At 44.0% G+C, this 27799-nt stretch overlaps 1 protein-coding gene across 6 annotated transcripts in view; it reads left to right on the forward strand.

The window, feature by feature from the left end:
• The first annotated feature begins 2255 nt into the window (after window positions 1-2255).
• Window positions 2256-27799, forward strand: part of scarb1 (scavenger receptor class B, member 1) — a 114259-nt gene continuing 88715 nt past the window's right edge. For 2 of the 6 annotated variants that reach the window (XM_060843887.1, XM_060843889.1), the window contains exons 1-3: window positions 2256-2373; window positions 2510-2627; window positions 23641-23801. In XM_060843887.1, coding sequence (XP_060699870.1) covers window positions 2520-2627; window positions 23641-23801 — 269 coding nt within the window. In that variant the 5' untranslated portion in view covers window positions 2256-2373; window positions 2510-2519. Of the gene's footprint in view, window positions 2405-2509; window positions 2628-13879; window positions 13962-22742; window positions 22925-23640; window positions 23802-27799 lie in introns of those variants that run through there. The other 4 variants (XM_060843891.1, XM_060843892.1, XM_060843888.1 and 1 more) reach the window with 4 other exon arrangements.

Genomic DNA, 27799 nt, shown 5'->3' on the forward strand with positions numbered 1-27799 from the left:
GGGCATGGACAGGGTAGATAGGAAACACCTTAGTTGAAGCCAGTTAAAATAGTGGCAGAATAGCAGTGCAAGGTGTGGCCTCTGGAGCCCAGAGCTCATCTGCTTTTACCTTTAGTTCTTTTTTTACTGTAACCTTACTTACCTTCTATGGAGATCTTGGAAGGCATCAAGGTGACCAGTGTATCCGAGGAGAAAGTGAGGTCTGCAGATGCTGGAGATCAGAGCTGAAAATGTGTTGCTGGAAAAGCGCAGTAGGTCAGACAGCATCCAAGGAACAGGAAATTCAACGTTTCGGGCATAAGCCCTTCTTCAGGAATGAGGAAAGTGTGTCCAGCAGGCTAAGATAAAAGGTAGGGAGGAGGGACTTGGGGGAGGGGTGATGGAGATGTGATAGGTGGAAGGAGGTCAAGGTGAGGGTGATAGGCCGGAGTGGGTTGGGGGCGGAGAGGTCAGGAAGAAGATTGCAGGTTAGGAAGGCGGTGCTGAGTTCGATGGATTCAACTGAGACAAGGTGGGGGGAGGGGAAATGAGGAAACTGGAGAAATCTGAGTTCATCCCTTGTGGTTGGAGGGTTCCCAGGGGGAAAATGAGGCGCTCTTCCTCCAACTGTCGTGTTGTTATGGTCTGGCAATGGAGGAATCCAAGGACTTCTGTCTCCCCAATATAGAGGAGGCCACATCGGGTGCAGCGGATGCAATAGATGATGTGTGTGGAGGTGCAGGTGAATTTGTGGCGGATATGGAAGGATCCCTTGGGGCCTTGGAGAGAAGTAAGGGAGGAGGTGTGGGCGCAAGTTTTGCATTTCTTGCGGTTGTAGAGGAAGGTGCCGGGACAGGCCGCCTACTTGCGGAACGCTTCAGGGAACACCTCTGGGACACCCGGACTAACCAACCCAACCACCCCGTGACTCAACACTTTAACTCCCCCTCCCACTCCATCAAGGACATGCAGGTCCTTGGACTCCTCCATCGCCAGACCATAACAACACGACGGTTGGAGGAAGAGCGCCTCATCTTCCGCCTGGGAACCCTACAACCACAAGGGACGAACTCCGATTTCTCCAGTTTCCTCATTTCCCCTCCCCCCACCTTGCCTCAGTCGAATCCCTCGAACTCAGCACCGCCTTCCTAACCTGCAATCTTCTTCCTGACCTCTCCGCCCCCAACCCACTCCGGCCTATCACCCTCACCTTGACCTCCTTCCACCTATCACATCTCCATCACCCCTCCCCAAAGTCCCTCCTCCCTACCTTTTATCTTAGCCTGCCTGGCACCCTCTCCTCATTCCTGAAGAAGGGCTTATGCCCGAAACGTTGAATTTCCTGTTCCTTGGATGCTGCCTGACCTGCTGCGCTTTTCCAGCAACACATTTTCAGACCAGTGTATCAGAGGCAGCTGTGGCAGAGGGAGTTGACTTTGTGTTCCCAGCAATGGAGCTGAGTTTGGGCCCACTGCAGGACCTGGCAGTTTCAGTGGTGGCTGTATTGCCGAGGGCAGTAGCAGCACTGGTTAAGACAAGATGCAGCTGAAGAACGGTGACACAGTTCTGCAATGGCGGTGAGGTGAAGGGACTCGAGGCAGGCTGACTGTTTTGTGCTGGTGACGGTCTCACTGTTGGGGAGGATGAAGCCAGATCCAGGCCCATTGCTAAGCCCTCAAGGACTGTAATTTTGAACTTTTGCCCTTCTTTATTTTTCCACTTTAAACCGAAGATTTTGTACCTAAGTACCTTTGTACCTCAAGTGGCACCAGAGAATGGTGACTTTGTCCATTTTTCACTTTACTCCGATACCCCTGTATTTCAGTACACGTGGCAATAAAACATTCTAATTCTAGTTGAAGGGCTAATAATAAGGGCACAATTTTAAGGTGAAAGGCAAGGAATTCAGAGGAGATTTAAGAGACAAAAATACCATCCAGACGGGAATCTGAATGCACTGCCTGGCAGGAAGCTCCAATCCTTAAAATGTACTTGGAGGAGCATTTGAACTATTATAGGCTGGAAAGTGGGACTAGGATAGATCGGTCGGCATACACTCAGTCGGCCCAATGGCCTCTTCTATGCTACATGACCTTTTCGGAATTGAACGTGCATCTCCTGGCTCAGAGGTAGACATTCAAACGGCCCTGGTCAACTACACAACAACAACTTCAACTCCAGAGATAAATGAAATCAATGAGAAGCAATCGCAACGGTGGCTGGATTAGGGGTCATGTGATTTCGACAGTTCACGTGATCAGATCTCACATGATGACTTTGAGATTAAGGTTGACATTTGCGATCCTGTGGACAAGTGGAGTTTGCGAAATGGAGAGAGTTATTGTTGTTGGAGGAGGCGCTAGGTCAGGTTGTGGTACTGACTCTTTATAAAAGGTTCGGAAGCGAAGCTAATTCTCATTCCGTGGTACAGGAACAGAAATTACTGTAAATTTCCAGCATTCATAGTTATCAGTTTTAGTTCAGATTGTGGTAACTGAAGGATTTTGTTTCTTGGCTTTAAACTAAATAGAGATCTGGGTATGAAGTTCCAGCCGAGGTTTCTGGCGGTGCCTGGAGTTTTGCTCCTTTTGTTCGGTGTGGTTTTGTTGTTCGCTGTCCCAGCGATAATGAAGCGGAAAGTGATGGCGGTGAGTGTCTGCGAACGCCACTGGGCTCTTTGACTTCCTCACCTTGATTCTCTGCCTCTTTCTTGCGTCGTCCTATCCCCTCTTCGATTCTGGATCACTTTATATTCTAGGTCACTGTAAATCTTTTATCTTTAGTAAGAAACATGAGCTCAAGATCATCAGCCAGTGTTTACGAGTTGAGATTTTGTTTCTTTATAATTTACTGAAGGTTAAAATGTTGAACTCCTCTGTTCAGGTTTGTTTAAAATGCTCGAGTTCGAACTGTCTTATTTTAGCAATGGGATGTGCTTTGGAAGAAAGGCCAAGTTCAGGGAGTTTCTCACGAATGGCAGGATACTATCTCAGAGGGACAGAGAACAGTGATGCTGGGGATTGTTGGAGAAACTCAACCAGCCAGGCAGCATCTGTGGACAGAGAAACAGTTAACATTTTGAATTTTGAGTCTAGTGACCCTTTCAAAACTAATCAGAAACTAAGGAAAAGTGATATTTAAAAAGTAAGCAGATAGGTGTAAATAGGGTCCAGAGATGATGACACTTAGACAAACGAAGGGTTAGCTGAATGTTTTTACCTTGGGATACAATGACTGCAGATGCTGGAAACCAGGGTCTAGATTAGAGTGTTGCTGGAAAAGCACAGCAGTTCAGGCAGCATCCAAGGAGCAGGAAAATCAACGTTTCGGGCAAAAGCCATTCATCGGGAATACAGTCAGAGGCTGAGGCGCTTATAAACTTGAGGGGCATGGATAGGGTAAATAGGCAAAGTCTTTTGCCTGGGGTCGGGGAATCCAGAACTAGAGGGCATAGGTTTAGGGTGAGATGGGAAAGATATAGAAGAGATGTACAGGGCAACTTTTTCTCAGAGGGTGGTATGGGTATGAAATGAGCTGCCGGAGGAAGTGGTGGAGGCTGGTACAACTGTGCCATTTAAGAGGCATTTGGATGAATATATGATTAGGAAAAGTTTGGAGGGATGTGGGACTAGATTGGGTTTGGATATCTGGCTGGCATGAACGGGTTGGACCGAAGGGTCTGTTTCCGTGCTGTACAGTATTCCTGATTGTATCCCAAGGCAAGAGAATGGTTGATTACTGGGAGAACAGAAGTGGGTGAAAGTGGTTTGGCTCTGAAAACTGTCCCATGTTGCGACCGAGCTGGGGGTGTGTGGATGTGTCAAGAACATCAGAGTGTGTTCAATTCTAAAGTGATTGAATTCAAAGTTGAGTCTTGAGGCCATGATGTGGAGATACCGGTGTTGGACTGGGATGGACAAAGTTTAAAAATTCAACAACGCCAGGTTATAGTCCAACAGGTTTATTTAGAAGCACTAGCTTTAGGAGCGCTGCTCTTTCATCAGGTGGTTGTGGAGTATAAGATCGTAAGACACAATTCATATCAAAAGGTTAGTGTGATGTAACTGAAATTATATATTGAAAAAGACCTGGATTGTTTAAGTGTCTCATCTTTTAGAATGGCCATGTTGGTTTCAGTTCTTTCATATGTAGATTGCAAAACCTTTTAAAGTTACATTCTCAAATGAACTTTAACAATTGGTGTCATGTCGGCCCAGATAATGTATTGAAGGTGTGAGCCTCCCTGTGAGGCGGTCTGTGCCACAATGGTCAGACTGATTCTAACCTTAAAAAAAACGGATTTGCAAAATCTTCCATGGATTCATGCAGTTTTGCGCAAAGTAACATGTAATTCTGCAAGTACAAATTCACCCCACAAACATGTGTATGTGGAGGGGAGGGGAGGGGATTGGGGGGGGGGGGTGGTGTGGCAGGGGTTATGAGTGTAAAGGGGTATAAGTATGTGAGAGGTTCTGCACCTCTTTGTCTGGCTTGCTTGCTTTCTAGCTCTCTCTTGGCTGCAGGGTCCAAACAGCAGCAGACCCAAATGTGCTGGAGTGGCAGGCGACTGGAAGCTTGGGGTCGTTTTTTGTGAACACAGTGTGGGTGTTCTGCAAACAGTCATCCAGTCTGCGCTTTGTTTCCCTGGTGTAGAGGTGACCATGTGTGAGCAGCGAATACAGTCGACTAAGATTGAGTGAAGTGCACGTAAATTGTTGCTTCTCCTGGAAGGTGTGTTTGGGGCCTCGGGTAGTGAGGAGGTAGGAAGTATACAGGCACCTCTGCACTTGCAAAGGCACATGCTGTGAAGTGGTAGGGAGGTGTTTCGAGTGGACCAGTGTCTCCTGGAAGGAACGGTCCCCACAGAAGGCTGGCGAGAGGGTAGGGGAATATGTCTGGTGGCATCCCATTGGAGATGGTGGAAATGGCAACTTATGATCCTTTGGATGCAGAGACTGATGGGATGGTAAGTGAGGACCAGCAGGACCTTATCGTTGTAGGGGGGGAAGGGATGAGGGCAGAAGTGCAGGAGATTGGTTGGATGCTGCTGAAGATCCTGTCAACCATGGTAGTGGGGAATTCCTGGTTGAGGTTAAGGTGAACATTTCTAATGCCCCCTCCCCTGCAGAGTGCAGCATCATCATAACAGATGTGATGAACAAGGTAACTGGGACTCATTGGGTTTGTCATGGATATTGGTGGCCAGCCTATTCCCAGATCTGGAAACTGGTGGAAAGGAAAGGAGACAGAAGTGAATCAGGTGAAGTTGAAGGCAGGGTGGAAATTGGAAGCAAAATTAATTTTTTCCAATTGAACAGAATGGGCCCTGGAGAAATATCGGAAGAGTAGGGCCAGTCTTGAACGAGGAATAAAGCAGGATAAAAGGGGTCATGAAATAGCTTTAATGAGCAGAATTAAGTAGAATCCCAAAGCATTTTATCATATAAGCAGCAAGTGGGTAACTAGGGAAAGGATTGGCCCACTAAAGGATAATGAAGGAAGGCTGTGTGTTGAACCTGAGGGAATGGGTGAGATCCTGAATGATTACTTTGCATCCAGTGTTCACTGAGGAGAGGAACATGAATGTTGAGATCAGGGATAGAAGTTTGGTTAGTCTGGATCACGTTGATATTAGTATGGAAGATGTGTTGGGTAGGCGAGAGGTTATTAAGGTGGACAAATCCTCAGGACCAGATGGGATTTATCCCAGGTTGCTGAGCGAGGCGGGAGAGGAAATAGCTGGGCCCTGACCGATATCTTTGTGGCATCCTTAAATACAGGTGAGGTGCCGGAGGACTGGAAGGTTGCTCATCATGTCCCCCTGTACAAGAAGGGTAGTAGGGATATTCTGGGTAACTACAGGCCAGTGAGCCTGATGTCAGTGGTGGGAAAGTTGCTGGAGCAGGTACTGAGAGATAGGATCCATTTATATTTAGAAAAGAATGGGCTTATCAGTGATAGGCAGCATGTTTTTGTGTGGATGTATTGGTGTCATATACATGGGTAAAAAGTGAGGTCTGCAGATGCTGGAGGTCAGAGCTGAAAATGTGTTGCTGGTTAAAGCACAGCAGGTCAGGCAGCATCCAAGGAACAGGAAATTCGACGTTTCGGGCCAGAGCCCTTCATCAGAGCCCTTCATATACATGGGCTTTAGTAAGGTGTTTGATAAGGTTGCCCATGGTAAACTAATAGAGAAAATAAAGTCCCATGGTGTGCAGGGTGTCCTGCCAAGGTGAAGAAAGAACTGGTTGTGCAACAGGAGTCAGTAATATTGAAGGGAGTTTCTCGAAATGGAGAAAGGTGACCACAGGGATCTGTGCTGGGGCCACTGTTTGTGATATACATGAATGATCTGGAAGAGAGCACTGTTGGTATGATTAGCAAGTTTGCAGGTGACACAAAGATTGGTGGAATAGCAGAAAACATAGGGGACGATCGAAGAATACAGGAGAATATAGATAGACTGGAGTATTGGGTGGAAAAGTGGCAGATGGAGTTCAATCCAGGCAAATGTGAGGTGATGCATTTTGGCAAGTCCAATTCTAGAGCAAATTATACTGTAAAAGGAAGAGCCTTGGGAAAAGTTGTTGGGCAGAGAGATCTGGGAGTGCAGGTCCATTGTACCCTGAAGGTTGCTGCACAGGTGGATATAGTGGTCAAGAAGAAATATAGTATGCTTGCCTTCATCAGACAGGGTATTGAGTATAAGAGCTGGCAAGTCATGTTAAAATTGTACAAGACATTGGTTCGGCCGCATTTAGAATACTGTGTACAGTTCTGGTCGCCACATTACCAAAAGGATATGGATGCTTTGGAGAGGGTGCAGAGAAGGTTTACGAGGATGTTGCCTGGTATGGAAGGTGCTAGCTATGAAGAGCGGTTGAGTGGGTTAGGTTTATTTTCATTAGCAAAAAAGAGACTGAGGGAGGACCTGATTTGAGGTTTACAAAATCATGAAGGGTGTAGACAGAGTGGACGGAGATAAGCTTTTTCCCAGGGTGAAGGAAACAATAACGAGATGTCATGCTTTCAAGGTGAGGGGTGAAAAGTTTAAGGGGGATACACGCGGCAAGTACTTTACACAGAGGGTGGTAGGTGACTGGAACACGTTGCCAGTAGAGGTGGGCACGGTAGATTCATCTTAAGATGTCTGGACAGATGCATGAGTAGATTAGATTTAGAATAGATTCCCGACTGTGTGGAAACAAGCCCACACCGACCCTCCGAAGAGTAACTCACCCAGAACCATTTCCCTTTGACAAATGGACCTAACACTGGCCAATTTAGCATGGCCAACTCACCTGACCTGCACATTTTTGGACTGTGGGAGGAAACCGGAGCACCTGGAGAATGTGCAAACTTCCATAGACAGTTGCGCAAGGCTGGAATCGAACTCCGGTTCCTTACGCTGTGAGGCAGCAGTGCTAACCACTGAGACGCCATGCCGTGGGTGGGGAGCTGAGGGATACGGATGCTTAGATGGCTGACAGGTTTAGGTAGTGGATTTGGATCAGCTCAGGCTTGGAGGGCCAAAGGCCCTGTTCCTGGGCTATAAATGTTCTTTGTTTGTTCAGTTATGACTGGCTTGACCAGACAGGAGGCTGGGTGGTGGAAGGTGATGGTCAGCCCATCTGAATTCTCCTGTAATCTCGGGCTACCCTCCTCACTATTTTACTGCTCTCCAATTTTTGTGTTATCTGCAAACTTACAGATCAATCCTCTTTCATTCAAGTCGAAATCACGTGTTAATGCCACAAATGGCAAGATTAAAAAAATCTCTCACCACCAGGTTGCAGCCCAACAGGGTTTATTTGGAAGCACTAGCTTTTGGAGCGTTGTTCGTTCATCAGGTGGTCACAACCACCTGATGAAGGAGCAGTGTTCTGAAAGCAAGTGCTTCCAAATAAACCCTGGTGGTGTGATTTTTAACTCTGTACACCCCAGTCCAACACCAGCATCTCCGTTTCATGACAAGCAGCAAGGGTTTCAATGCTGATCCACTCCAGTGACTTGACCATCACTCTGTACCAGACAGTCAAGTCTGGATCCAATTATCTGTCAATCACCCATGCAAGAGAGGACAGCTTAAAACAATAAAGGAGGAGATGATGAAATATGAGGGTAAGCTAACTCAAAAGAAGATTGCAAGATTTTTTAGGAATGAATAAAAGAGGCAAGGCTGAACATTCTTCATTTGAAATGAGGTTGGAGAAGTATTAATGGAGAGCCAAGGAATGGTAGAGGAACTGAAAAGGTACTTTGCATCATTGTTCATGGTGGAAGACACAAGCACACTGGAATTTTGAGTCTGGGCAGAGGAGAGTGTAGTGGACATTACCACAGAGAAGATGCTCGGGAAGCTGAAGGGTCTGAAGATGGATAAATCAACTAGACTAGATGGACTACACATCAAGGTTCTGAAGAAGATAACTGTGGAGATTGTAGAGGCATTGGTGGCGATCTTTCAAGATTCACTGGAGTCAGGGAGGACCTAATACCAAGATCCCTGTATAAAAAGAGAGAGGGAGGCAGGAAACTGGAAATTATAGGCTGGTTATCCTGACCTTGGTCACTGGCAAGATTTTAGAGTCCACTGTTAAGGATGAGATTGTGGAGTACTTGGAAGCGCAGCTTCATCAAGGTGAAGTCATGCCTGATAAATCTGTTAAATTAGAGTCATGGAGTCCTACAGCACGGAGGATAAAGTGAGGTCTGCAGATGCTAGAGATCAGAGCTGAAAATGTGTTGCTGGAAAAGCGCAGCAGGTCAGGCAGCATCCAAGGAACAGGAAATTCAATGTTTCGTGCATAAGCCCTTCATCAGGAATGAGGAAAGTGTCCAGCAGGCTAAGATAAAAGGTAGGGAGGAGGGACTTGGGGAGGGGCGATGGAGATGTGATAGGTGGAAGGAGGTCAAGGTGAGGGTGATAGGCCGGAGTGGGTTGGGGGCGGAGAGGTCAGGAAGAAGATTGCAGGTTAGGAAGGTGGTGCTGAGTTCGAGGGATTCGACTGAGACAAGGTGGGGGGAGGGGAAATGAGGAAACTGGAGAAATCGGAGTTCGTCCCTTGTGGTTGTAGGGTTCCCAGGCGGAAGATGAGGCGCTCTTCCTCCAACCGTCGTGTTGTTATGGTCTGGCGATGGAGGAGTCCAAGGACCTGCATGTCCTTGATGGAGTGGGAGGGGGAGTTAGTGTTGAGTCACGGGGTGGTTGGGTTGGTTAGTCCGGGTGTCCCAGAGGTGTTCCCTGAAGCGTTCCGCAAGTAGGCGGCCTGTCCCGGCACCTTCCTCTGCAACCGCAAGAAATGCAAAACTTGCGCCCACACCTCCTCCCTTACTTCTCTCCAAGGCCCCAAGGGATCCTTCCATATCCGCCACAAATTCACCTGCACCTCCACACACATCATCTATTGCATCCGCTGCACCCGATGTGGCCTCCTCCTATATTGGGGAGACAGGAGTCCTTGGACTCCTCCATTGCCAGACCATAACAACACAACGCTTGGAGGAAGAGCGCCTCATCTTCCGCCTGGGAACCCTCCAACTACAAGGGATGAACTCTGATTTCTCCAGTTTCCTCATTCCCCCCCCCCCACCTTGTCTCAGTCGAATCCCTCGAACTCAGCACCGCCTTCCTGACCTCGCCGCCCCCACCCCACTCTGGCCTATCACCCTCACCTTGACGTCCTTCCACCTATCACATCTCCATCACCCCTCCCCCAAGTCCCTCCTCCCTACCTTTTATCTTAGCCTGCTGGACACACTTTCCTCATTCCTGATGAAGGGCTTATGCCCGAAACGTTGAATTTCCTGTTCCTTGGATGCTGCCTGACCTGCGCTTCTCCAGCAACACATTTTCAGCTCCTGCAGCACGGAGACAGGCCCTTTGATCCAAACTGATCCATACTGCCCAAAATGTCCATGCATGCTAACCCCATTCCCAAGCACTTGGCCCATGTCCTTCTAATCCTTTCCTATCCATGTATTTATTTAAATACCCTTTAAATGTTGTTACTGTGCCCACCTCAACCACTTCCACTGGCAGCTCATTCTGTTTGCATACCACCCTTTTTTTTAAAACAAATTGCCCCTCCTATTCCCTCTTATTCATTCTCCTCTAACCTTAAATTGATGCCCTTTATTTCCCTAACCCTTGGACAAAGACTGAGTGCATTCACCTTATCCATACCTCTCATGATCTTGTACACTTCAGTCTTCTCTGCTGTAAAGAAGAAAGCCCTAGTTTGTCCAACCTCTCCCTATAACTCAGACAGTTGGCTCCAGGCAACATCCTTGTAAATTTCTTCTGCACTCTTTTCGATCCTTCTTGTAGCAGTGACCAAAGCTGAACACAATATTCCAAGAGCAGTCTCGCCAACGTCCTGTATAACTGCAACATAACTTCCCAACTTCTGTATTCCATGCCCTGACTGATGAAGGCCAGTGCGCTAAAAGCTGCCTTCACTGCCCTGTCTACCTATAACTCCACCTTCGGAGAATTATGAACTCGTGAGCCTGAGAACTCCTGCAGGTAATGAGAATTTAGACAAAGGAGAACCAATGGCTGTGATCTATTTGGATTTCCAGAAGACCTGCTGTGCAGGAGCTGCTAAATAATATGCTCCCATTGTACTCAGCACAAGAAACTGGCATGGAGAGAGGGTTGGCTGACTGGCAGAAGACCGAGTGGGAATAGAGAGATCTTTGTCAGAATGACTGCTCGTGATCAGTGGAGTTCCATAGGGGTCTGTATTGAATGAAGAATAATAGTGCACAGGAACAGGCCCTTTGGCCCTTCAAGCCTGCATTAATATATTTTGCCTTTCCATACTAAAACAGCTTTCACTTATAGGATCCATATCTCTCCTTCCCTTCCTACTCATGTATTTGTCCAGGTGTTTCTTAAATGCTGCTATTGTGTCTGCTTCCACCACCACCTCTGGCAACCCATTCAAGGCACACTCTATTCTTTGTGGAAAAAGTAGCCTCACACATGTCTTTTAAACAACTCCCCCACCACCACCACACCTTGAGTCTGTGTCCCCCAGTAACTCTCCTCCACCCTAGGGAAAAGCCTCATTTTTCACACTATCCATGCCATTCACAATCTTTTAAACTTGTAGATCATCCCTCATCTTCCTGCATCCCAGTGAAAACAAATTTCTTTCTGGATAGCTAAGATCCCCAATACGAGGCAACATCCTGGTAAACCTTTTCTGTATCCTCTCGAAAGCATCCTTCACCTATTAATGTGTGCAATATTCCGAGTGTGCCTAACTAAAGTTTTACCAGTTGCAAGAAAAGAAGCGTAGACTATTTTCAAACAGGGTAAGGTTTAAGAAATTGAAGCACAGTGACTTGGGAGTCCTCGTTCAGGATTGTCTTAAGGTTAACATGCAGGTTCAATTTGAAAAGGGTGGTGCTGGAAAAGCACACTAGGTCAGATAGCATCTGAGAAGAGGAGAATCGATATTTTGGAGATAAACTCTTCATTAGCACATCCCTGAGGAAGGGCTCATGCCCAAACTGTCAGCTCTGTTCCTCGGATGTTGCCTGACCTGTGCTTTTCCAGCGCCACTCTTTTTTTCAACTGACTCTCCAGCATCTGCAGTTCTTTCTCCCAGCAGGTTCACTTATGAATAGGAAGGCAAATGCAATGTCAGTATATATCTCAAGAGCGAGTATACAAGAGCAGGGATGTACTGCTTGGAATAACCTCTCACAGGCTGGTATCCTGTCACAGTCACTTCATTTACACACTAACAGTCCTTGACTATAGTATTGCCTCATACGGAGTCAGGTACCAGAGAGTTAGTATCTTTGACACTCAACCCTTTTTAAGTCAGCCAGGTCTCCCTGACTGGACCAGATTAACAACCTAATCAGAGGTTCAACTGGCTGAACCCTCTTACCATCACTGCAACTCTTTCCTCCTAAGTCCACTGACATTGGTCTTTTTTTTTCTTGGAGGGTCTCCTGGAGTGTTTTAGTACCAGGTCAAGTCTGATCTCAACTGGACGGCACGGTGGCTCAGTGGTTAGCACTGCTACCTTACAGCAACAGGGTTCTGGATTCGATTCCAGCCTTGGGCGTCTGTCTGTGTGGAGTTTGCACATTCTCCGTGTTTGTGGATGGCACGGTGGCACAGTGGTTAGCACTGCTGCCTCACAGCACCAGAGACCCGGGTTCAATTCCCGCCTCAGGCGACTGTGCAAACTCCACACAGTCATTCTCCCCGTGTCTGTGTGGGTTTCCTCCGGGTGCTCTGGTTTCCTCCACAGTCCAAAGATGTGCGGGCCAGGTGAATTGGCCATGCTAAATTGCCCGTAGTGTTAGGTAAGGGGGAAATGTAGGGGTATGGTTGGGTTGTGCTTCAGTGGGTCGGTATGGACTTGTTGGGCCGAAGGGCCTGTTTCCACACTAAGTAATCTAATCTAATCTTTCTGGACGTGGATGGTGAAATGACATCAGGAACTCCAATACCAGACCCAAGACTGCCAATCGAGAGAGACAGTTTGACAAAAGTTGGTGTAAGAATCACAAATGGCCCCACGTAGATCAGAGGTGTGGTCAATACTTTGTGCTGCTGGTCCTGACCTTGCATGGGTAGGTGTGATTGTCCCGAATACTCGGATGGACCAAAGATGCTGCCAGAACCTTCTGTCAAATGTTGTTGAGTTCTCTGAATCAGAGATGGACATGACAAAAGTAGCCACCTGGATACCTGTCACGCCAGTAAGGTGACGGTGAAATTCTACCGAGGCAATCCTGGAACAAGATGCTAGCTCCCGTGCATTACACAACTGAGGCAGTATCAGGCTTTGGTCAGACCACATTTGGGATATTGAGTAGCTTTTGGCCCCTTATCAAAGAATATGCTGATCTTGGAGAGAGTTGGAGTTCAGAAAGATGAGTGGGTGTCTTTTTGAAACTTGCAAAATACTGAGAAATTTCCACAAAAAGGAGAGACATGGACCTGAGGGCAAGCCTTTGAGTGAAGGGACGGTCCTTTAGAAGTAGAGCGAGGAGGAATTCCTTCAGCCAGAGGGTGGTGAATCTGTGGAATTCATTGTACAGAAGGCTGTGGAGGCTAAATTGTTCGGTATATTTAAGATCGAATATAGCACAGGGCCAGGCCCTTCAATCCACCATGTCTGCCGACTATGATGCTATTCTCTATTAATCCCATCTGCCTGCACATGATCTATATTCCTCTCTTTCTTGCATCTGTCTAAATCTAATATCTCTTAGAATAGTAATATTTATCTACTTCTACCCTCTCTCCTGGATATCACCTTTTTTTATTTTGGGGGAAAAAAAGGCTTTCCTCATATTTTAAAGCTCTTTCCCCCCCCTCTCATCTTTAAATGTATGCCCTCTGTATTTGACATTTCCACCCTGGGGGTGGGGTGGGCAAGAATCTGACTCTTCAGAGATGGATTATGGGGAGAAGGCAAGTGAACGGGTTTGAGAAAGAGATATGTCATGATCAGATTGCAGTTGATGGGCCAAATGGCTTAATTCTGCTCTGACATCTTATGGTCTTGTATATGAAAGAGACCTTTTGGCCCATTGAATCTGTACTGTCAAAAACGTACTAGTACCTACAGTCAACTCCCTTCCTTGCATTAGGCCTGTAGCCTTGAACGTTATGACATGTCAAATGCTTATCCAAATTTTTTAAAGGTTGTGAAGTTTCCTGTCTTAATTACCCTCCCAGGCAGGTCATTCCAGATGCCCACCAATATCTGGGTGCAAATGTTTTTTCACAAGTTGCCTCTGAACCACTTGTTTTCGCTTTAAAATTTATGCTCTTTTGTTATTGACTGATTTTGACTTAGGGGAACAGCTGCTTTCTGTTTGCCCTGTCTATGCATTTCATAATCTTATACAACTCTTTCAGGTGCCCCTTCTCCACCCCAACCTTCTCTGCCTTAAAGAAGTAAACTCAAGCCGATCTTGTTAGCTAAACTGCTCCATCCCAGGTAATGTGTTGCTGAATTTCATTTGCATTCTCTCCAATACAATCTCATCCTTCCAATAATGCAGAGACCAGAACTCTACGCAGTTCTGTAAAGTTCCAACATAACCACCCTGATCTTAAGTTTTTAAAATTTTTGACCCCTTCTGAATAGGTTGATTTTGGAAAAATGTTATTCCACACTTTGAATGGGTGGGACTTTAAATCTGGCCACTCTGGTCCAGGGGTAAGGACACTACCACTGTGCCACAAAAGGGTCTCCTCTCTCTTCCTTTAATGTACATCACAATTGATGAGCATTGTATCTATTGCTAAATTGCTTTATTAACTTGTGCTGCCACTTTTTCACGGATCTGTGGACAGGTGTCCCAAGATCCTTCTGTTAGATTCTTTTCCTGAGGTTTCTCTCACGATGCAATTCGCACACACCAACTTCTGCAGATGGTTAAAGTTTATGAAAGCTTGTACAAGCTAGGTGACCCCCTCTTTTGACACACACACACACACATACATACACACACACACACACACACACACACACACACACACACACACACATATATTGCAGGCATGCGAAATCAAGAGGCCCTGAATGAAGAAAACTCATCCCCTTTATACAGGTCAGTTGGTCATGCTTCAGAATTTCCGGCTTGCAGGCACCAGCTGTCTCCTCTTCACCATGGACATGCCACCTCCATCAGGATGGTCTTGGGCTTCTCCGCTTCTTCCTGGGAAGAACCATTCCCATCAGCAATTAGCCGAAGGGCCTCTGCTGTTTGGCCTTCTGACTCTGACTTTAAAGTATTGACAGATTGGAAGGTGGTTTTCCTGCACTTCTGGTCCAGAAAGAAAGGAATCTGTCCATGGTGAAGAAGAAATAGCTGGTGGCTGCAAGCTGGAAATTCTGATTCTGGTATGAAGTTTCGGAAGAATCACAGATCGAAGTGGGAAGGCTCTGGACAAGGAGAGACAGCAAAAAAACAAGAGGACAGGTCGGAAGACATAAGTTGGCTGAGAAGATTAGGGTGAATCCAAATAGATTCTTTAAATATATTAAGAAAAAAGAATAACTAGAGAGAGAATAAAACCCCACATGACCACCTTGTTCCTTATTCGTACAATTCCTACAATGAATCATTGAGGAAAATCTACACCTCACTATTTGAGAGAACCCAAGCCATCGAGAAATAGGGTCAACCTTCCTGTCCTGTCTCTGACAGTATAACATAAAGAAAGCAATTTTATGCACTTGTTTTTTCAATCTGGACAATGTTTGAGAGGCCAAGGTGTCACATTGGTATGCCACATTTGAGTAAGAGGTGGATGTAACAAGTGCAGATTCAGCAACAAAGCTTTAAAAAAATCACAATACCAGGTTATAGTCCAACAGGTTTATTTGAAAGCACTAGCTTTCAGAGTGCTGCTCCTTCATCAGGTGGTTGTGGAGTATAAGATCATAAGACAATTTATATCCAATGTTTAGTGTGATGCAACTGAAATTATATGTTGAAAAAGACCTGGATTGTTTAAGTTTCTCATCTTTTAGGATGATTGTGTTGGTTTCAGCTCGCTCTTATGTAAATTCAAGAACTTTTTTTAAAAAAGTTACATTCTCAAGTGAACTTTTGTAGGTCCCTTGACATCTCCGATAGTGCATTGAAGGTGTGAGGTGCTGTGTGAGGCTGTCTGTGCCCCATTGCCCACTATGCTTTGCATTGTTTTGCTCATATTATTTGTTGAGCTCCACACCAGAACTGGTTGAAGGTACAGTCCCTCTTGGTAGGTGGGCAAAGTTTAAAAATCACAATACCAGGTTATAGTCCAACAGGTTTATTTGAAAGCACTAGCTTTCAGAGTGCTGCTCCTTCATCAGGTGGTTGTGGAGTATAAGATCATAAGACAATTTATATCCAATGTTTAGTGTGATGCAACTGAAATTATATGTTGAAAAAGACCTGGATTGTTTAAGTTTCTCATCTTTTAGGATGATTGTGTTGGTTTCAGCTCGCTCTTATGTAAATTCAAGAACTTTTTTAAAAAAAGTTACATTCTCAAGTGAACTTTTGTAGGTCCCTTGACATCTCCGATAGTGCATTGAAGGTGTGAGGTGCTGTGTGAGGCTGTCTGTGCCCCATTGCCCACTATGCTTTGCATTGTTTTGCTCATATTATTTGTTGAGCTCCACACCAGAACTGGTTGAAGGTACAGTCCCTCTTGGTAGGTGGGCAAAGTTTAAAAATCACACAACACAGGTTATAGTCCAACAGGTTTAATTGGAAGCACACTAGCTTTCGGAGCGACGCTCCTTCAAATCATTGGTAGGTGGGGTTTGACTTCCACAGCTTTGACAGTGAAAAGAATCTGAATTTTGGACATGGCACCTTCCTAGCTCTTGAGACTGATACATTCCCAAATGTAATTTGTTCCCATGCGTAAAGGAGCACTTTATCTAATCTAATGCTCATTTCTTGCCATAGAATTGCCCAATCTTTATCACTATTAATGGTGAAATTACAAAGAGATCTTGACCAAATGGGTCAATGGGCTGAAAAATTGCAGATGGAGTTCAACTTGGATTATTGCAAGTTTTTGCATTTTGGTACAACAAATAGGCAGGATGTTTACAATTAATGACAGGGCCTTGGATAATGTTGGAGAACAGAGGGACCTAAGGGTTCAGGTATGTAATTTTGAAGCTAGGATCACATATAGACAGAGTTGTTTAAAAAGGTGTTTGGCATGCTTGTCTTTGCTCAATCTTTTGAGTATGATTTGGGGTGTTATGTTGAGGTTATACAGGACATTGGTGAGGCCTTTTCTGGATTACTGTGTCCAGTTTTGGTTGCTCTGTTTATAGGAAGAATACTATTAATGTGGAGAGGGTTCAGAAGAGACTTACCAGAATGTTGCTGGGTATGGAAGGTTGAACACTAGAACATTACAGCAGAGTACAGGCCATTCAGCTCTCGATGGTTTCACAGCTCGGTGCAACAATCTGAAGCCCATCTAACCATCGCTATTCCATTTTCATCCATATGTCTATCCAATGACCATTTAAATGCCCTTAAAGTTGGCAAGTCTACTACTATTGCAGGCAGTGCATTCCATACCCCTACTACTGAGTAAAGAAACTACCTCTGACATCTGTCCTCAATTTGAAGCTATGTTCCCCTCATGCTAGCCATCACCGTCTAACCCTTTTGATTACCTTATGTCTCAATTAAGTCACATCTCAACTTTCTTCTCTCTAACAAAAAACAGTCTCCAGTTCATCAGCCTTTCCTCATAAGACCTTCCCTTCAGGCAACATCCTAGTATATTTCCACGATCAAAGCTTCCACATCCTTCCTATAATGCGGTGACCAGAACTGTAAGCAATACTCCGTGTGGCCGCACCAGTGTTTTGTACAGCTGCAGCGTGACCTCATAGCTCTGAAACTCAAGCCTCCTCCTGATAAAAGCTAACCAAACGTGCACTATCTTAACAACCCTATCAACCTGGGTGGCAACTTTCAGGGATCTACGTACATGGACACAGATCTCTCCACTCCTCTACACTACCAAGAATCTTACCAATAGCCTAGTACTTGGCATTCCTGTTGCTCCTTCCAAAGTGAATCACTTCAAACTTTTCCAGATTAAAACCCATTTGCCACCTCTCAGCCCAACTCTGCAGCTTATCTATGTGCATCTGTAACCTGCAACATCCTTTTGGCACTATCCACAACTCCACTGACTTTAGTGTCATCTGCAAGTTTACTAACCCATTCTCCCATGCCCTCATGTAGGTCGTTTCTAAAAATGGCCAGCAGCACTGACCCCAAACAAATCCTTGCAATACACGGCTATTAACAACTCCAGGATGAACATTTTCCATCAACCACCATTCTGTCTTCTTTCAGCTAGCCAATTTCTGACCCAAACTGCTAAATCACCCTCTATTCCATCTGTATTTTGTGTAATCGCCTACCATGGGGAACCCTCTCAAATGTCTTACTGAAATCCATATACACCACATCAACTGCTTTACCCTCCTCCACCTATTTGGTCACCTTCTCAAAGAACCCGATAAGGTTAGTGAGGCATGACCTACACTTCTCAAAACTGTGGTGACCTATCCCTAATTAACTTATTCTTCTCTAGATGATTATGAATCCTATAACCTTTTCCAACACTTTACCCACAACCAAAGTAAGACTGACGGGTCTACAATTACCAGGGTTGTCTCTACTCACCTTCTTGAACAAGGGAATAACATTTGCTATCCTCCAGTCCTCTGGCACTATTCCTGTCGGCAATGACGACATACAGATCAAAGCCAAAGGCTCTGCAATGTCCTCCCTGGCTTCCCAGAGAATCAGAATAAATCCCATTCCGCACCGGGGACTTATCTATTTTTACACTTTGCAGAATTGCTAATACCTCCTTGTGAATCTCAATCCCATCTAGTCTAACAGCCTGTATCTCCGTATTCTCCTCAACAACATTGTCTTTTTCCAGCGTGCATGGTGACGAAAAAGATTCATTTAGCACTTCCCCTATCTCCTGAAACTCTCTGCATAACTTCCCACTACTATCCTTGATTGGCCCTTATCTTAGTCTAGTCATTCTTTTTACTCCTGATATATTGATCGAAAGCCTTAGGATTTTCCTTGGTCCTATTTGCCAATGACTTCTCATGTCCTGTCTTGGCTCTCTCTTTGATCTTTCCTGGCTAAATTGTAACTCTCAAGTACCCTAACCTGAGCCTTCATGTCTCATCCTAACACAAGCCTTTTTCCTCTTGACAAGAGCTTCAACCTCTTCAGTGAACCATGACTCCCTTGCTTGACAAATTCCTCCCTGCCTGTCAGGTAATACTTAAGGACAAGCAGTAGCTCTTCCTTGAATAAACTCCACATTTCAATTGTGCCCATCCCCTGCAGTTTCCTTCCCCATCCTATGCATCCTAGATCTTACCTAATGGCATCATAATCGTCTTTCCCCCAGCTATAACTTTTGCCCTGTGGTGTATGTACCTATCCCTTTCCATTGCTAAAGTAAACATAACCAAATTGTGATCACCTAAGAGCAAAGTGCTTACCTCCTCCAAATCTAACACCTGGCCACGTTCATTACCCAGTACCAAATCCAATCTGGCCTTGTCCCTTGTTGGCCTGTCTATTTACTTTGTCAAGAAACCCTCCAGGATACATGGGTCAGGTTTTGTCCAATCTAAAGTAGTCAAACTATAGTATTCCCAGCCAATGTTTGGCAAGTTGAAGTCTCCCATAACAATTACCTTGTTACACTCGCTCCAATCCAGAATCATCTTTGCTACCTTTTCTTCTGAATTTGGAAGTGTTTGGAGCCCTGAATAAAACTCCCAACAAGGTGACCTCTCCTTTCCTGTTTCTAACCTCAGTCCATACAGCCTCAGTAGATGAGTCCTTCAGCATCCTTTCTGCCATTGTAATACTGTCCTTGACTAACAATGCCACACCTCTTTCTCTCCCCGCGCCCCCCCCAAATATTTTCTGTTTTACTGAAACATCTAAACCACGGAACCTGCAACAATTATTCCTGTCCTTGCTTGACCCATGTCTTTGAAATGGCCACACCATTCCAGATCGGAAGATCTGGACAAAGGCCAGGTTTAGCTGAAAGTGACAACTAATTTTCATGCCCCATAAATGTAAAGACCACGTTATTAAAAAAAATTCACGTATTTTTAATGGTGGATAGGAATGAGAAAATAACATTCTTTAAAAAATCAAGGATTGTTGCATGTTTTGAAAGCCAGTAACCTGATGCCCATCATAAGCACCATTGCTTGTCTGAACAGTGGCTGAAGTGAGCTTGCAGTTGAACTGGAGACAAGAGGTTGACTACTGGTGGAGCTTTGGTTCGTACAAGAAGCTGAGTGGTGGCTGATTGCTTCAGAGATCAATGACAAAGGTCTTCTACTTACCAACAGTTATGTGATTGGTTCTTAAGTAGTTGAATAGAACAATAGAGCGCAGAACAGGCCCTTCGGACCTCGATATTGCACCGACCTGTGAACAACTCTGTCCTTTCCGCACTCTGCGTAAAAAAAACCCGCCTCTGATGTCCATCTTAAATCTATCACCCCTCAATTTGTAGCTATGTCCCCTCATGCAAGCTGACATCATCATCCTCGGAAAAAGACTTTCACTCTCTACCCTATCTAATCCTCTGATCATCTTGTATGTCTCTATCAATTCCCCTCTTAGCTGCCTTCTTTCCAATGAAAACAGACCCAAGTCTCTCAGCCTTTCCTCATAAGACATTCCCTTCAGACCAGGCAATATCCTTGTAGATCTCCTCTGCACCTTTTCCAATGCTTCCACATCCTTCCCGGAATATGGCGACCAGAACTGTACACAATATTCCAAGGGTGGCCGCACCAGCGTTTTGTATAGTTGCAGCATGCTATTGCGGCTCCGGAACTCAAAATCTCTACGAATGAAACCCAACACACCGTGTGCCTTCTTAACAACACTAGCCACCTGGGTGGCAATTTTCAGGGATCTATGTACATGGACTCCACGATCCCTCTGTACATCCACACTACCGAGAATCTTTCCATTGACCCAGTACTCTGCCTTCCTGTTATTCTTCCCAAAGTGCATCACCTCACATTTAGCTGCATTGAACTGCATTTGCCACCCCTCAGCTCAATCCTGCAGTTTATCCAAGTCCCCCTGCAACCTGTAACTTTCTTCCAAACTGTCCGCTACTCCACCGACTTTAGTGTCGTCTGCAAATTTACTAATCCATCCACCTATGCCTGCGTCCAAGTCATTTATGAAAATGACAAACTGTAGCAGTCCCAAAACAGATCCTAATGGCACCACTAGTAACCGGACTCCAGATTGAATATTTTCCATCAACCACCATTCGCTGCCTTATTTCAGAAATCCTGTTTCCAATCCAAACTGCTAAATCACCCTCAATCCCATGCCCCTGTATTTTCTCCAACAGCCTACCATGTGGAAAGTTATCAAAGGCTTGACTGAAGTCCATGTATACCACGTCAACTGCCCTACCCTTATCTACATACTTGATCACCTTCTCAGAAAACTGAGGTTTGTGAGGCATGACCGGCCATTGACGAAACCATGTTGACTATCTGAAATCAAATTGTTGCTTGCTAGATGATTATAAATCTTGTCTCTCAATCCTTTCCAAAGCCTTTCCTACAACAGAAGTAAGGCTCACAGGTCTATAATTACCTGGGTCATCTCTACTGCCCTTCTTGAAAAAGGGTACAACATTTGCAGTCCTCTGGTACTAAACTTGTAGACAATGACGACTCAAATATCAAAGCCAAATGCTCTATCTCCTCCCTAGCTTCCCAGAGAATTCTTGGATAAATCCCGTTCAGTCCTGGAGACTTGTCTACTTTCACTCCTTTTAGAATTGATAACACCTGTTTGTAACAAACCTCGATCCTTTCTAGTCTAATATCTCGTACCTCATTCTTCTTCTCTACAATACTCTCCTTTTCCTGAGTGGAAACTGATGAGAAATGTTCATTTAGCACCTCTCTGATCTCTACATGGTCCACAGTCAACTTCACACTTCTGTCTTTGACTGGCCCTATTCCGACCCTAGTCATTCTTTTATTCCTAACCTACCTATAGAAAGATTTAGGGTTCTCCTTTATTCTATTTGCTAAAGAATGCTCATGTCCTCTTTGCTCTTCTTAACTCTCTTTAAATCCTTCCTAGCTGATCCGTAACTCTCCATCACCTCATCTGAACCATTTTGCCTCATCAACACACAAGCCGCCGCCTTCTGTTTAACAAGAGATGCAACTTCTGTAGTAAACCGCAGTTCCCTTACCTTTATCACTTCCTCCCTGCCTGACAGGGACATACCTATCAAGGGCATGCAATATCTGTTCCTTAAACCAGCTCCACATTTCCATTGTCTGCATCCCCTGCATTTTGCTATCCCATTTTATGCATCCTAATTCTTGCCTAATCACATTATAATTGCCCTTCCCCCATCGATAACTCTTGACCAGTGACATGTACTTATCCCTTTCCATCGCTAAACTAAACGTAACTGAATTATGGTCACTCTCTCCAAAGTGCTCACCTACCACTAAATCAAACACCAGGCCTGGTTTATTACCAAGCACCAGATCCAGTGTGACCTCCCCTCTTGTCGGCCCTTTGATCCATCCGACATATTAGATTTATAGCATTTCCAGTAAATAGCTTAGGGCTTTGTACAAGATACAGAAAAATCTTCAGATTATTACTAGTTTAGTAACTCTCTCTGTAGTATAGGGTTGCCTTATACTTAAAGAGAACCATTTTTTCCCTTCAGTAGCTGAAAGCTGTGACTTTTAATTGAAAAGCCAGAGACCTTTTATAAGTGAACCAGCTGCTCTGTGCCTCTTGCAAACTAGTGAAATCATCCAGAGAGGGGCAACTGTGAAACTGTTCTGAACAGTTCAAGAATCAGAACTATGTCAGGAACAGGATTCCTGTAAATAGGAATCGCTGAACTGCCACCTTTAGTCTTTCTGCCCATCCATAACCCCTATGTTTTCAAGTGCGTGTGTAAATGGGGAATGGTTTATGACAGGCTTTAGCCAGTAGGAATATGTCAACCGTGTCTATTGTTAACCTGTAGGTAGAATTATTTATCTAAAATAATTTGTCATTCTTGTTGGATGCAGAAACCTAATCCATATTTTCTGCCAACGTGTCTTTTGACTAGAAAATTGCATAGTCTTCAAATTTATCTTTTGTGATTACTCTGGGAATAGCAGGGTTCAGTTTCCAGCATGTTACCTCAGTGAGGTGTAATGAAATTCCAGACAAGGACTGTCTTCGACAAAAGAGAATTTAACCACTGTTCCTTGACATTCAGTGCCATTACCATCACTGTATCCCTCAGTATCTACATCCTGGGAATACCATTGACCAAGAACTGTGCTGAATCATCCACGTAAGTACACTGGCTTCAGGTTGGAGGCTATTCTCTACGGGGTAAAAACCATGACTGCAGATGCTAGAAACCAAATTCTGGATTAGTGGTGCTAGAAGAGCACAGCAGTTCAGACAGCATCCAAGGAACAGTAAAATCGATGTTTCGGGCAAAAGCCCTTCATTTTACTGCTCCTCGGATGCTGCCTGAACTGCTGTGCTCTTCCAGCACCACTAATCCAGCTATTCTCTACTAGCCTGGGTAAGTGTGACCACCACCAGCTCCATTACTGGCTCATGATCCCAGAAGGCCTTTCTGTGTACTGTGGGTGTAATTAGGACTTCAAGAAGGTGGCTTACTGCCTCTTCATGAGGGTATTTAGACATGGGGCAATAAAATCTGGTTCAGCCTACTATGCTTATTCTGTGAAAGAATTTCAATTGAACAAAACCAGCTGTGATTGCATTCACAGTTGGATTGAACAAGTATGTGAAGGAAGGTGTCAAAAAGGATATGAAAACAGTGGTTTCACATGGTGAAGGCTAGCTTCTATGTCGGGTAAATGCTAAAGTGAGGCGTTAAGATAATTTGATTCTGATTCAAAATATTGACGTAGCCATATAACCAGGAAGCCAACTTTGATTTTAGGCCTTTTGGGAAGCTGCTAACTCTGTAATTTTAATTTTGAGGAGTTTTTAACTTGAACTGAATTTTTTCCACATTTTTATTGTGACTAGAAAGTTCAGATTGATCCAGATAGTGGCCTGGCCTACACCATGTGGCGAGACATTCCCGTACCATTCTACATGTCGCTGTATTTCTTTGAGGTTAAAAATCCTCAAGAAATTCTGCGTGGTGAGAAACCAGTTCTTGAGCAGCGTGGGCCTTATGTTTACAGGTATGTTTCACAGTCATGTTCTCTAGTTTTTTTTAAACTTTCAAATGCAACCCACCATTTAAATGTGAAAGGGAAAGAGTTGAAGTTGAAATGTTACTGTTGATCGGTGTTTCTTTTCTGGATGAATCCTCTTGTGGTGTCACAGAGTTGACTGGACAAAGTAGATAGAAAAAAGTTGTTTCCACTCATAAAAGAAATACTGAGAGCGCTTCGATTCTCCTTTTTAACTCCTTTCTCCCTCTTCAGATCCAAGATATGGCTACCTTCTTGGGACATTCCTTATTCCAGTCCTATTTCAGCCCCCCATCTCCAACTCTCTACAGCACGTCAGTGACATTTAGTGCTCCTTCCCTCTTCCATTTGAAATTAGAAAAAGTATAGATTTCGATTTCCACCGTGTGCTCTCCTTCACCTGGTCTATCTCTGACTCCTCCCTTCTTTGATAGCTTTGCCCATTTTGGGGGATAGGTTGGCCACCAACATTTACTATAAACCCACTGATTGTTACAGTTTTCTTGACTATACGTCCACTCACCTTGCTTCCTGTAGACTCCTTCCCATTGTCTCAGTTTCTTCATCTCCATTTGCATCTGTTCCAAAGATGCCAACTTCTAAAAGCAGTTACAGAACTGAAACCAGCATAACCATTCTAAAAGATGAGACTTAACAAACAGTCCGTCTTTTTCAATATATAATTTCAGTTACATCATACTGTAAACTTTGCTATAGATTCTTACGATCTTATACTCAAAATCACCTGATGAAGAAGCAACACTCTGAAAGCTTGGACTTCCAAATAAACCTGTTGGACTATAACCTGGTGTTGTGATTTTTAACTTTGTTCACCCTAGTCCCACACCAGCACCTCCAAATCATCACAATGAGAGTCATCACATTCAGCGTTGCTCAGACCTTTGAGTAAAGCAGTTGGGACGTTACTGAGGTTGTGCAGTACATTGGGGAGGCCTCTTAAGTACTGTGTCCAGTTCTGGTCGTTCTGCAATAGGAAGAATGATATTAAGCTGGAGAAGGTTCAGAAGAGATTCCCTAGGATGTTCCTGGGAATGGAGGATTTAGGCTATCAGGAGAGGCTGGAAGATTTTTCACTGGAGCTTGGAAGTTGAGGGGTGACCTTGTAGAGGTTTATAAAATCATGAGGGATGTAGACCAAGTGAATGGCAGGTGTCTTTTTCCCCAAGATGGGGGATTTCGATATTAGAGGGCATATTTTTAAGGTGAGAAGAGAGATCTTAAAGACATGGGGGCAGGAGAGTTAATTTTTTGTGTGTGTTTCATGTGTGGCATGAGGTGCCAGAGGAAGTGGTGGATATGGCTACAATTACAACATTTAAAAGAGAAGTACATGCAGAAATATTTGGAGGGATATGACCTGCAGGCAAGTGGGATTAGATTAGTTTGATTGATTAGCTTGGACTGTTTCTGTACTGAATGACTGACTACAAATAGATTGCAAAGGGATTTGAGTGACCTAATGCATAGATAAGAGTTAGCATGTAGGTTTAGAAAGTACTTAGGAAAGCTAATAGTTCATTGCAAGGGTTATTGAATGCAAATGTCAGGAGGTTATTCCATGTTACACAGGACATTGTTGAGACCACATCTGGAGTAGTGTGCAGTTTTTGTCTCATTTAAGGAAGAACATAAATGTGTTGGAATCAGTCTAGTGAAAGTTTACCATAATAACTGGAATGGGTGGTTGTCTTGAGGGAAGAGTGGATGGACGAGGCTTGGAACCACTATTTTACAATAAGAGTCTACATAATCGAACAAATTCCTGAGGGATCTTGACAAGGTGGATGTGGAGAGGATGATATCCATTTGGTATGAGAGGTTTTGACAGAAATCCAAACTACACCTGTTTTAATTGAATGTATTTCTCTTTCCTTTGTTGAAGTTTAACCGTTTCTTTCTTGATCAGTTTTTAAGTGTTGATTGTGTGCAGTTATATCCAGTGATCAAGGTCATGCTGATTACAGTAGTCATGACTGACCAGGTCATTCTCCCCTTTGATTCCAGCAGTTACTCTCTCGCACTCTGCTAGTAACAGTTTGCAATTAGGAAGAGGTTTCGGTCAGTGATTTTTGATTTGTTCATTGACAGCATGATGGCAATACTCCTTAAAGTACTGGCAACATTCCAGTTGCCCCAGATCTTTGAGCAATTTGTTGCATTTCTTTTTGATTAGAGTTTGTTTGTTAGTTACAAAATACAGAGTAAAGTATGTTGTACAGTGTCGTCACTCTCCGGCACCATCTTAAAGCACAAAAATAAACCAAATCATAGAATATGAAGGCAGAAAGATAAAGTATTCACATTTACAGTCCTTCTTGTCAAGTGCTCCTCCATGGGTTTGGTAGCCAAGCAGGAAGTTTCTACTTCCTCTGGTCTGAGATGTTTTTAAGTAATTACTTTTATTTTAACTACCTTCCGATTTGCGAACGAACTCTTAATTTCTACTTGACCATAAAGAATGAATGAGTGATTTGTCAAGCAGCAAAACTGGGGTAAGGGTAGAAATTAATTTTTCACAACTTTCCAATCCTCCTCTAGTAGAATCTGTTATTAAAATTGTATTTTGCTATGCTTTACAAATACTGCTGTTGTACACAAACTAATTTGTTCATTCAGTGACATTTGGAGAACTTTAAATAAAAGTTTTGGGACTGATTTGCTTTGTTTGAATATATCAGTTGACTACATTTTGTTTATACTTCAAAATCTCATTTTGTTTCGCTTGATGCATCCTTTTTTTAAAAAAGGAAGTGCATTGTATGCAACACTGCATGTGATTCCATGTAACTTGTATAGATGTTGCATGACCAATTCATTCCTGTTTGAATCTAGAATATCTGACTTCATTTGGCCGAAATCTCAAACAATTTTAAATATGTAATGTTGAAAGCTACTTAATACAGTAGTTCATTATCTCTTTCAAGATAAAATGTAATCCATGGATAATAAATTTGTGAAAGACTGCATTCCGGTCTACTTATTTGTTCATGAGTGTTTTGCCCAAAGCCAGCTCTTTGCTTGTTTTTGTTTTCTCTCTTTTAATGCTTCCGTCTGAACCACTTTTGATTTACCACGAGCTTCACTCAGGGTGGAAATGTAGGTCTCCAGTTGACTCTTTTAGTTTGGAATTGAACTATTGCTATTTGTTGTGAACTGTACACTGGCTAATTAGTCCTTTTGATTCCCTGAAGTACAGCATCTTAATGGCATTTAAAAAGCAACATTATTCAAAATCACTGATTTAGGTCTCGTTTGGGGAAATGGGCCCAGTTTGAACATCCACCTTTTTAGAAGGATTCCAATTTTCCTGTGGCTCAATGGCAGTCTGACTGGATGATTTTAATCCAGGAGCCCAAGCTAATGTTCCAGGCCAGTGGAATCTATAATCCAAGTCAGTTAATTCCTCCTTCCTCCCCCTCCCCCCACCCCCCAACCCCCCACCACCCCCCCACCCACCCACCCACACCAACCACTCGTAATGTTTACTAACCTACTGTGGACTTTGGGATTTCTCCTTACCTGCTAATCCTTAATCCTAATTCCTCTTTGCTCTCTCTAAGCCCTTGATATTTCTATTGATTCTCAATTTATTTTGTTTCCACTGTCAAAAGCGCACCTTATTTTAATTTCTAACTCCTTGGTCATCCAGGGAACTCTGGATTTGTTTGTCCACACGTTTGCATGAGAAGGAATATACCTCGAGTCCATTGAAGCCATTTGTCATTTTCATAACAGTGCAAATAAATTGCATGTTGAAATAAATAAATATGATCTGATAGCTAGTATGCAGATGTAACGACAGGATGACCAAGGTTTGGGCCCTGAATACTGACAAGATTGACATTCAAGGGGAAGAAAAGACCAGTTAAGGTGAAGGGTGACACTCTTAATCAAGGGTGGTATTTAAGCAATTGTCCGAGATCAGTTCAGGACATCAGATGGTACAAGTGTTTTGAGTGGAGATG

The sequence above is a fragment of the Hemiscyllium ocellatum genome, chromosome 24, assembly GCF_020745735.1.
Source record: "Hemiscyllium ocellatum isolate sHemOce1 chromosome 24, sHemOce1.pat.X.cur, whole genome shotgun sequence".
Lineage (NCBI taxonomy): Eukaryota > Metazoa > Chordata > Chondrichthyes > Orectolobiformes > Hemiscylliidae > Hemiscyllium > Hemiscyllium ocellatum.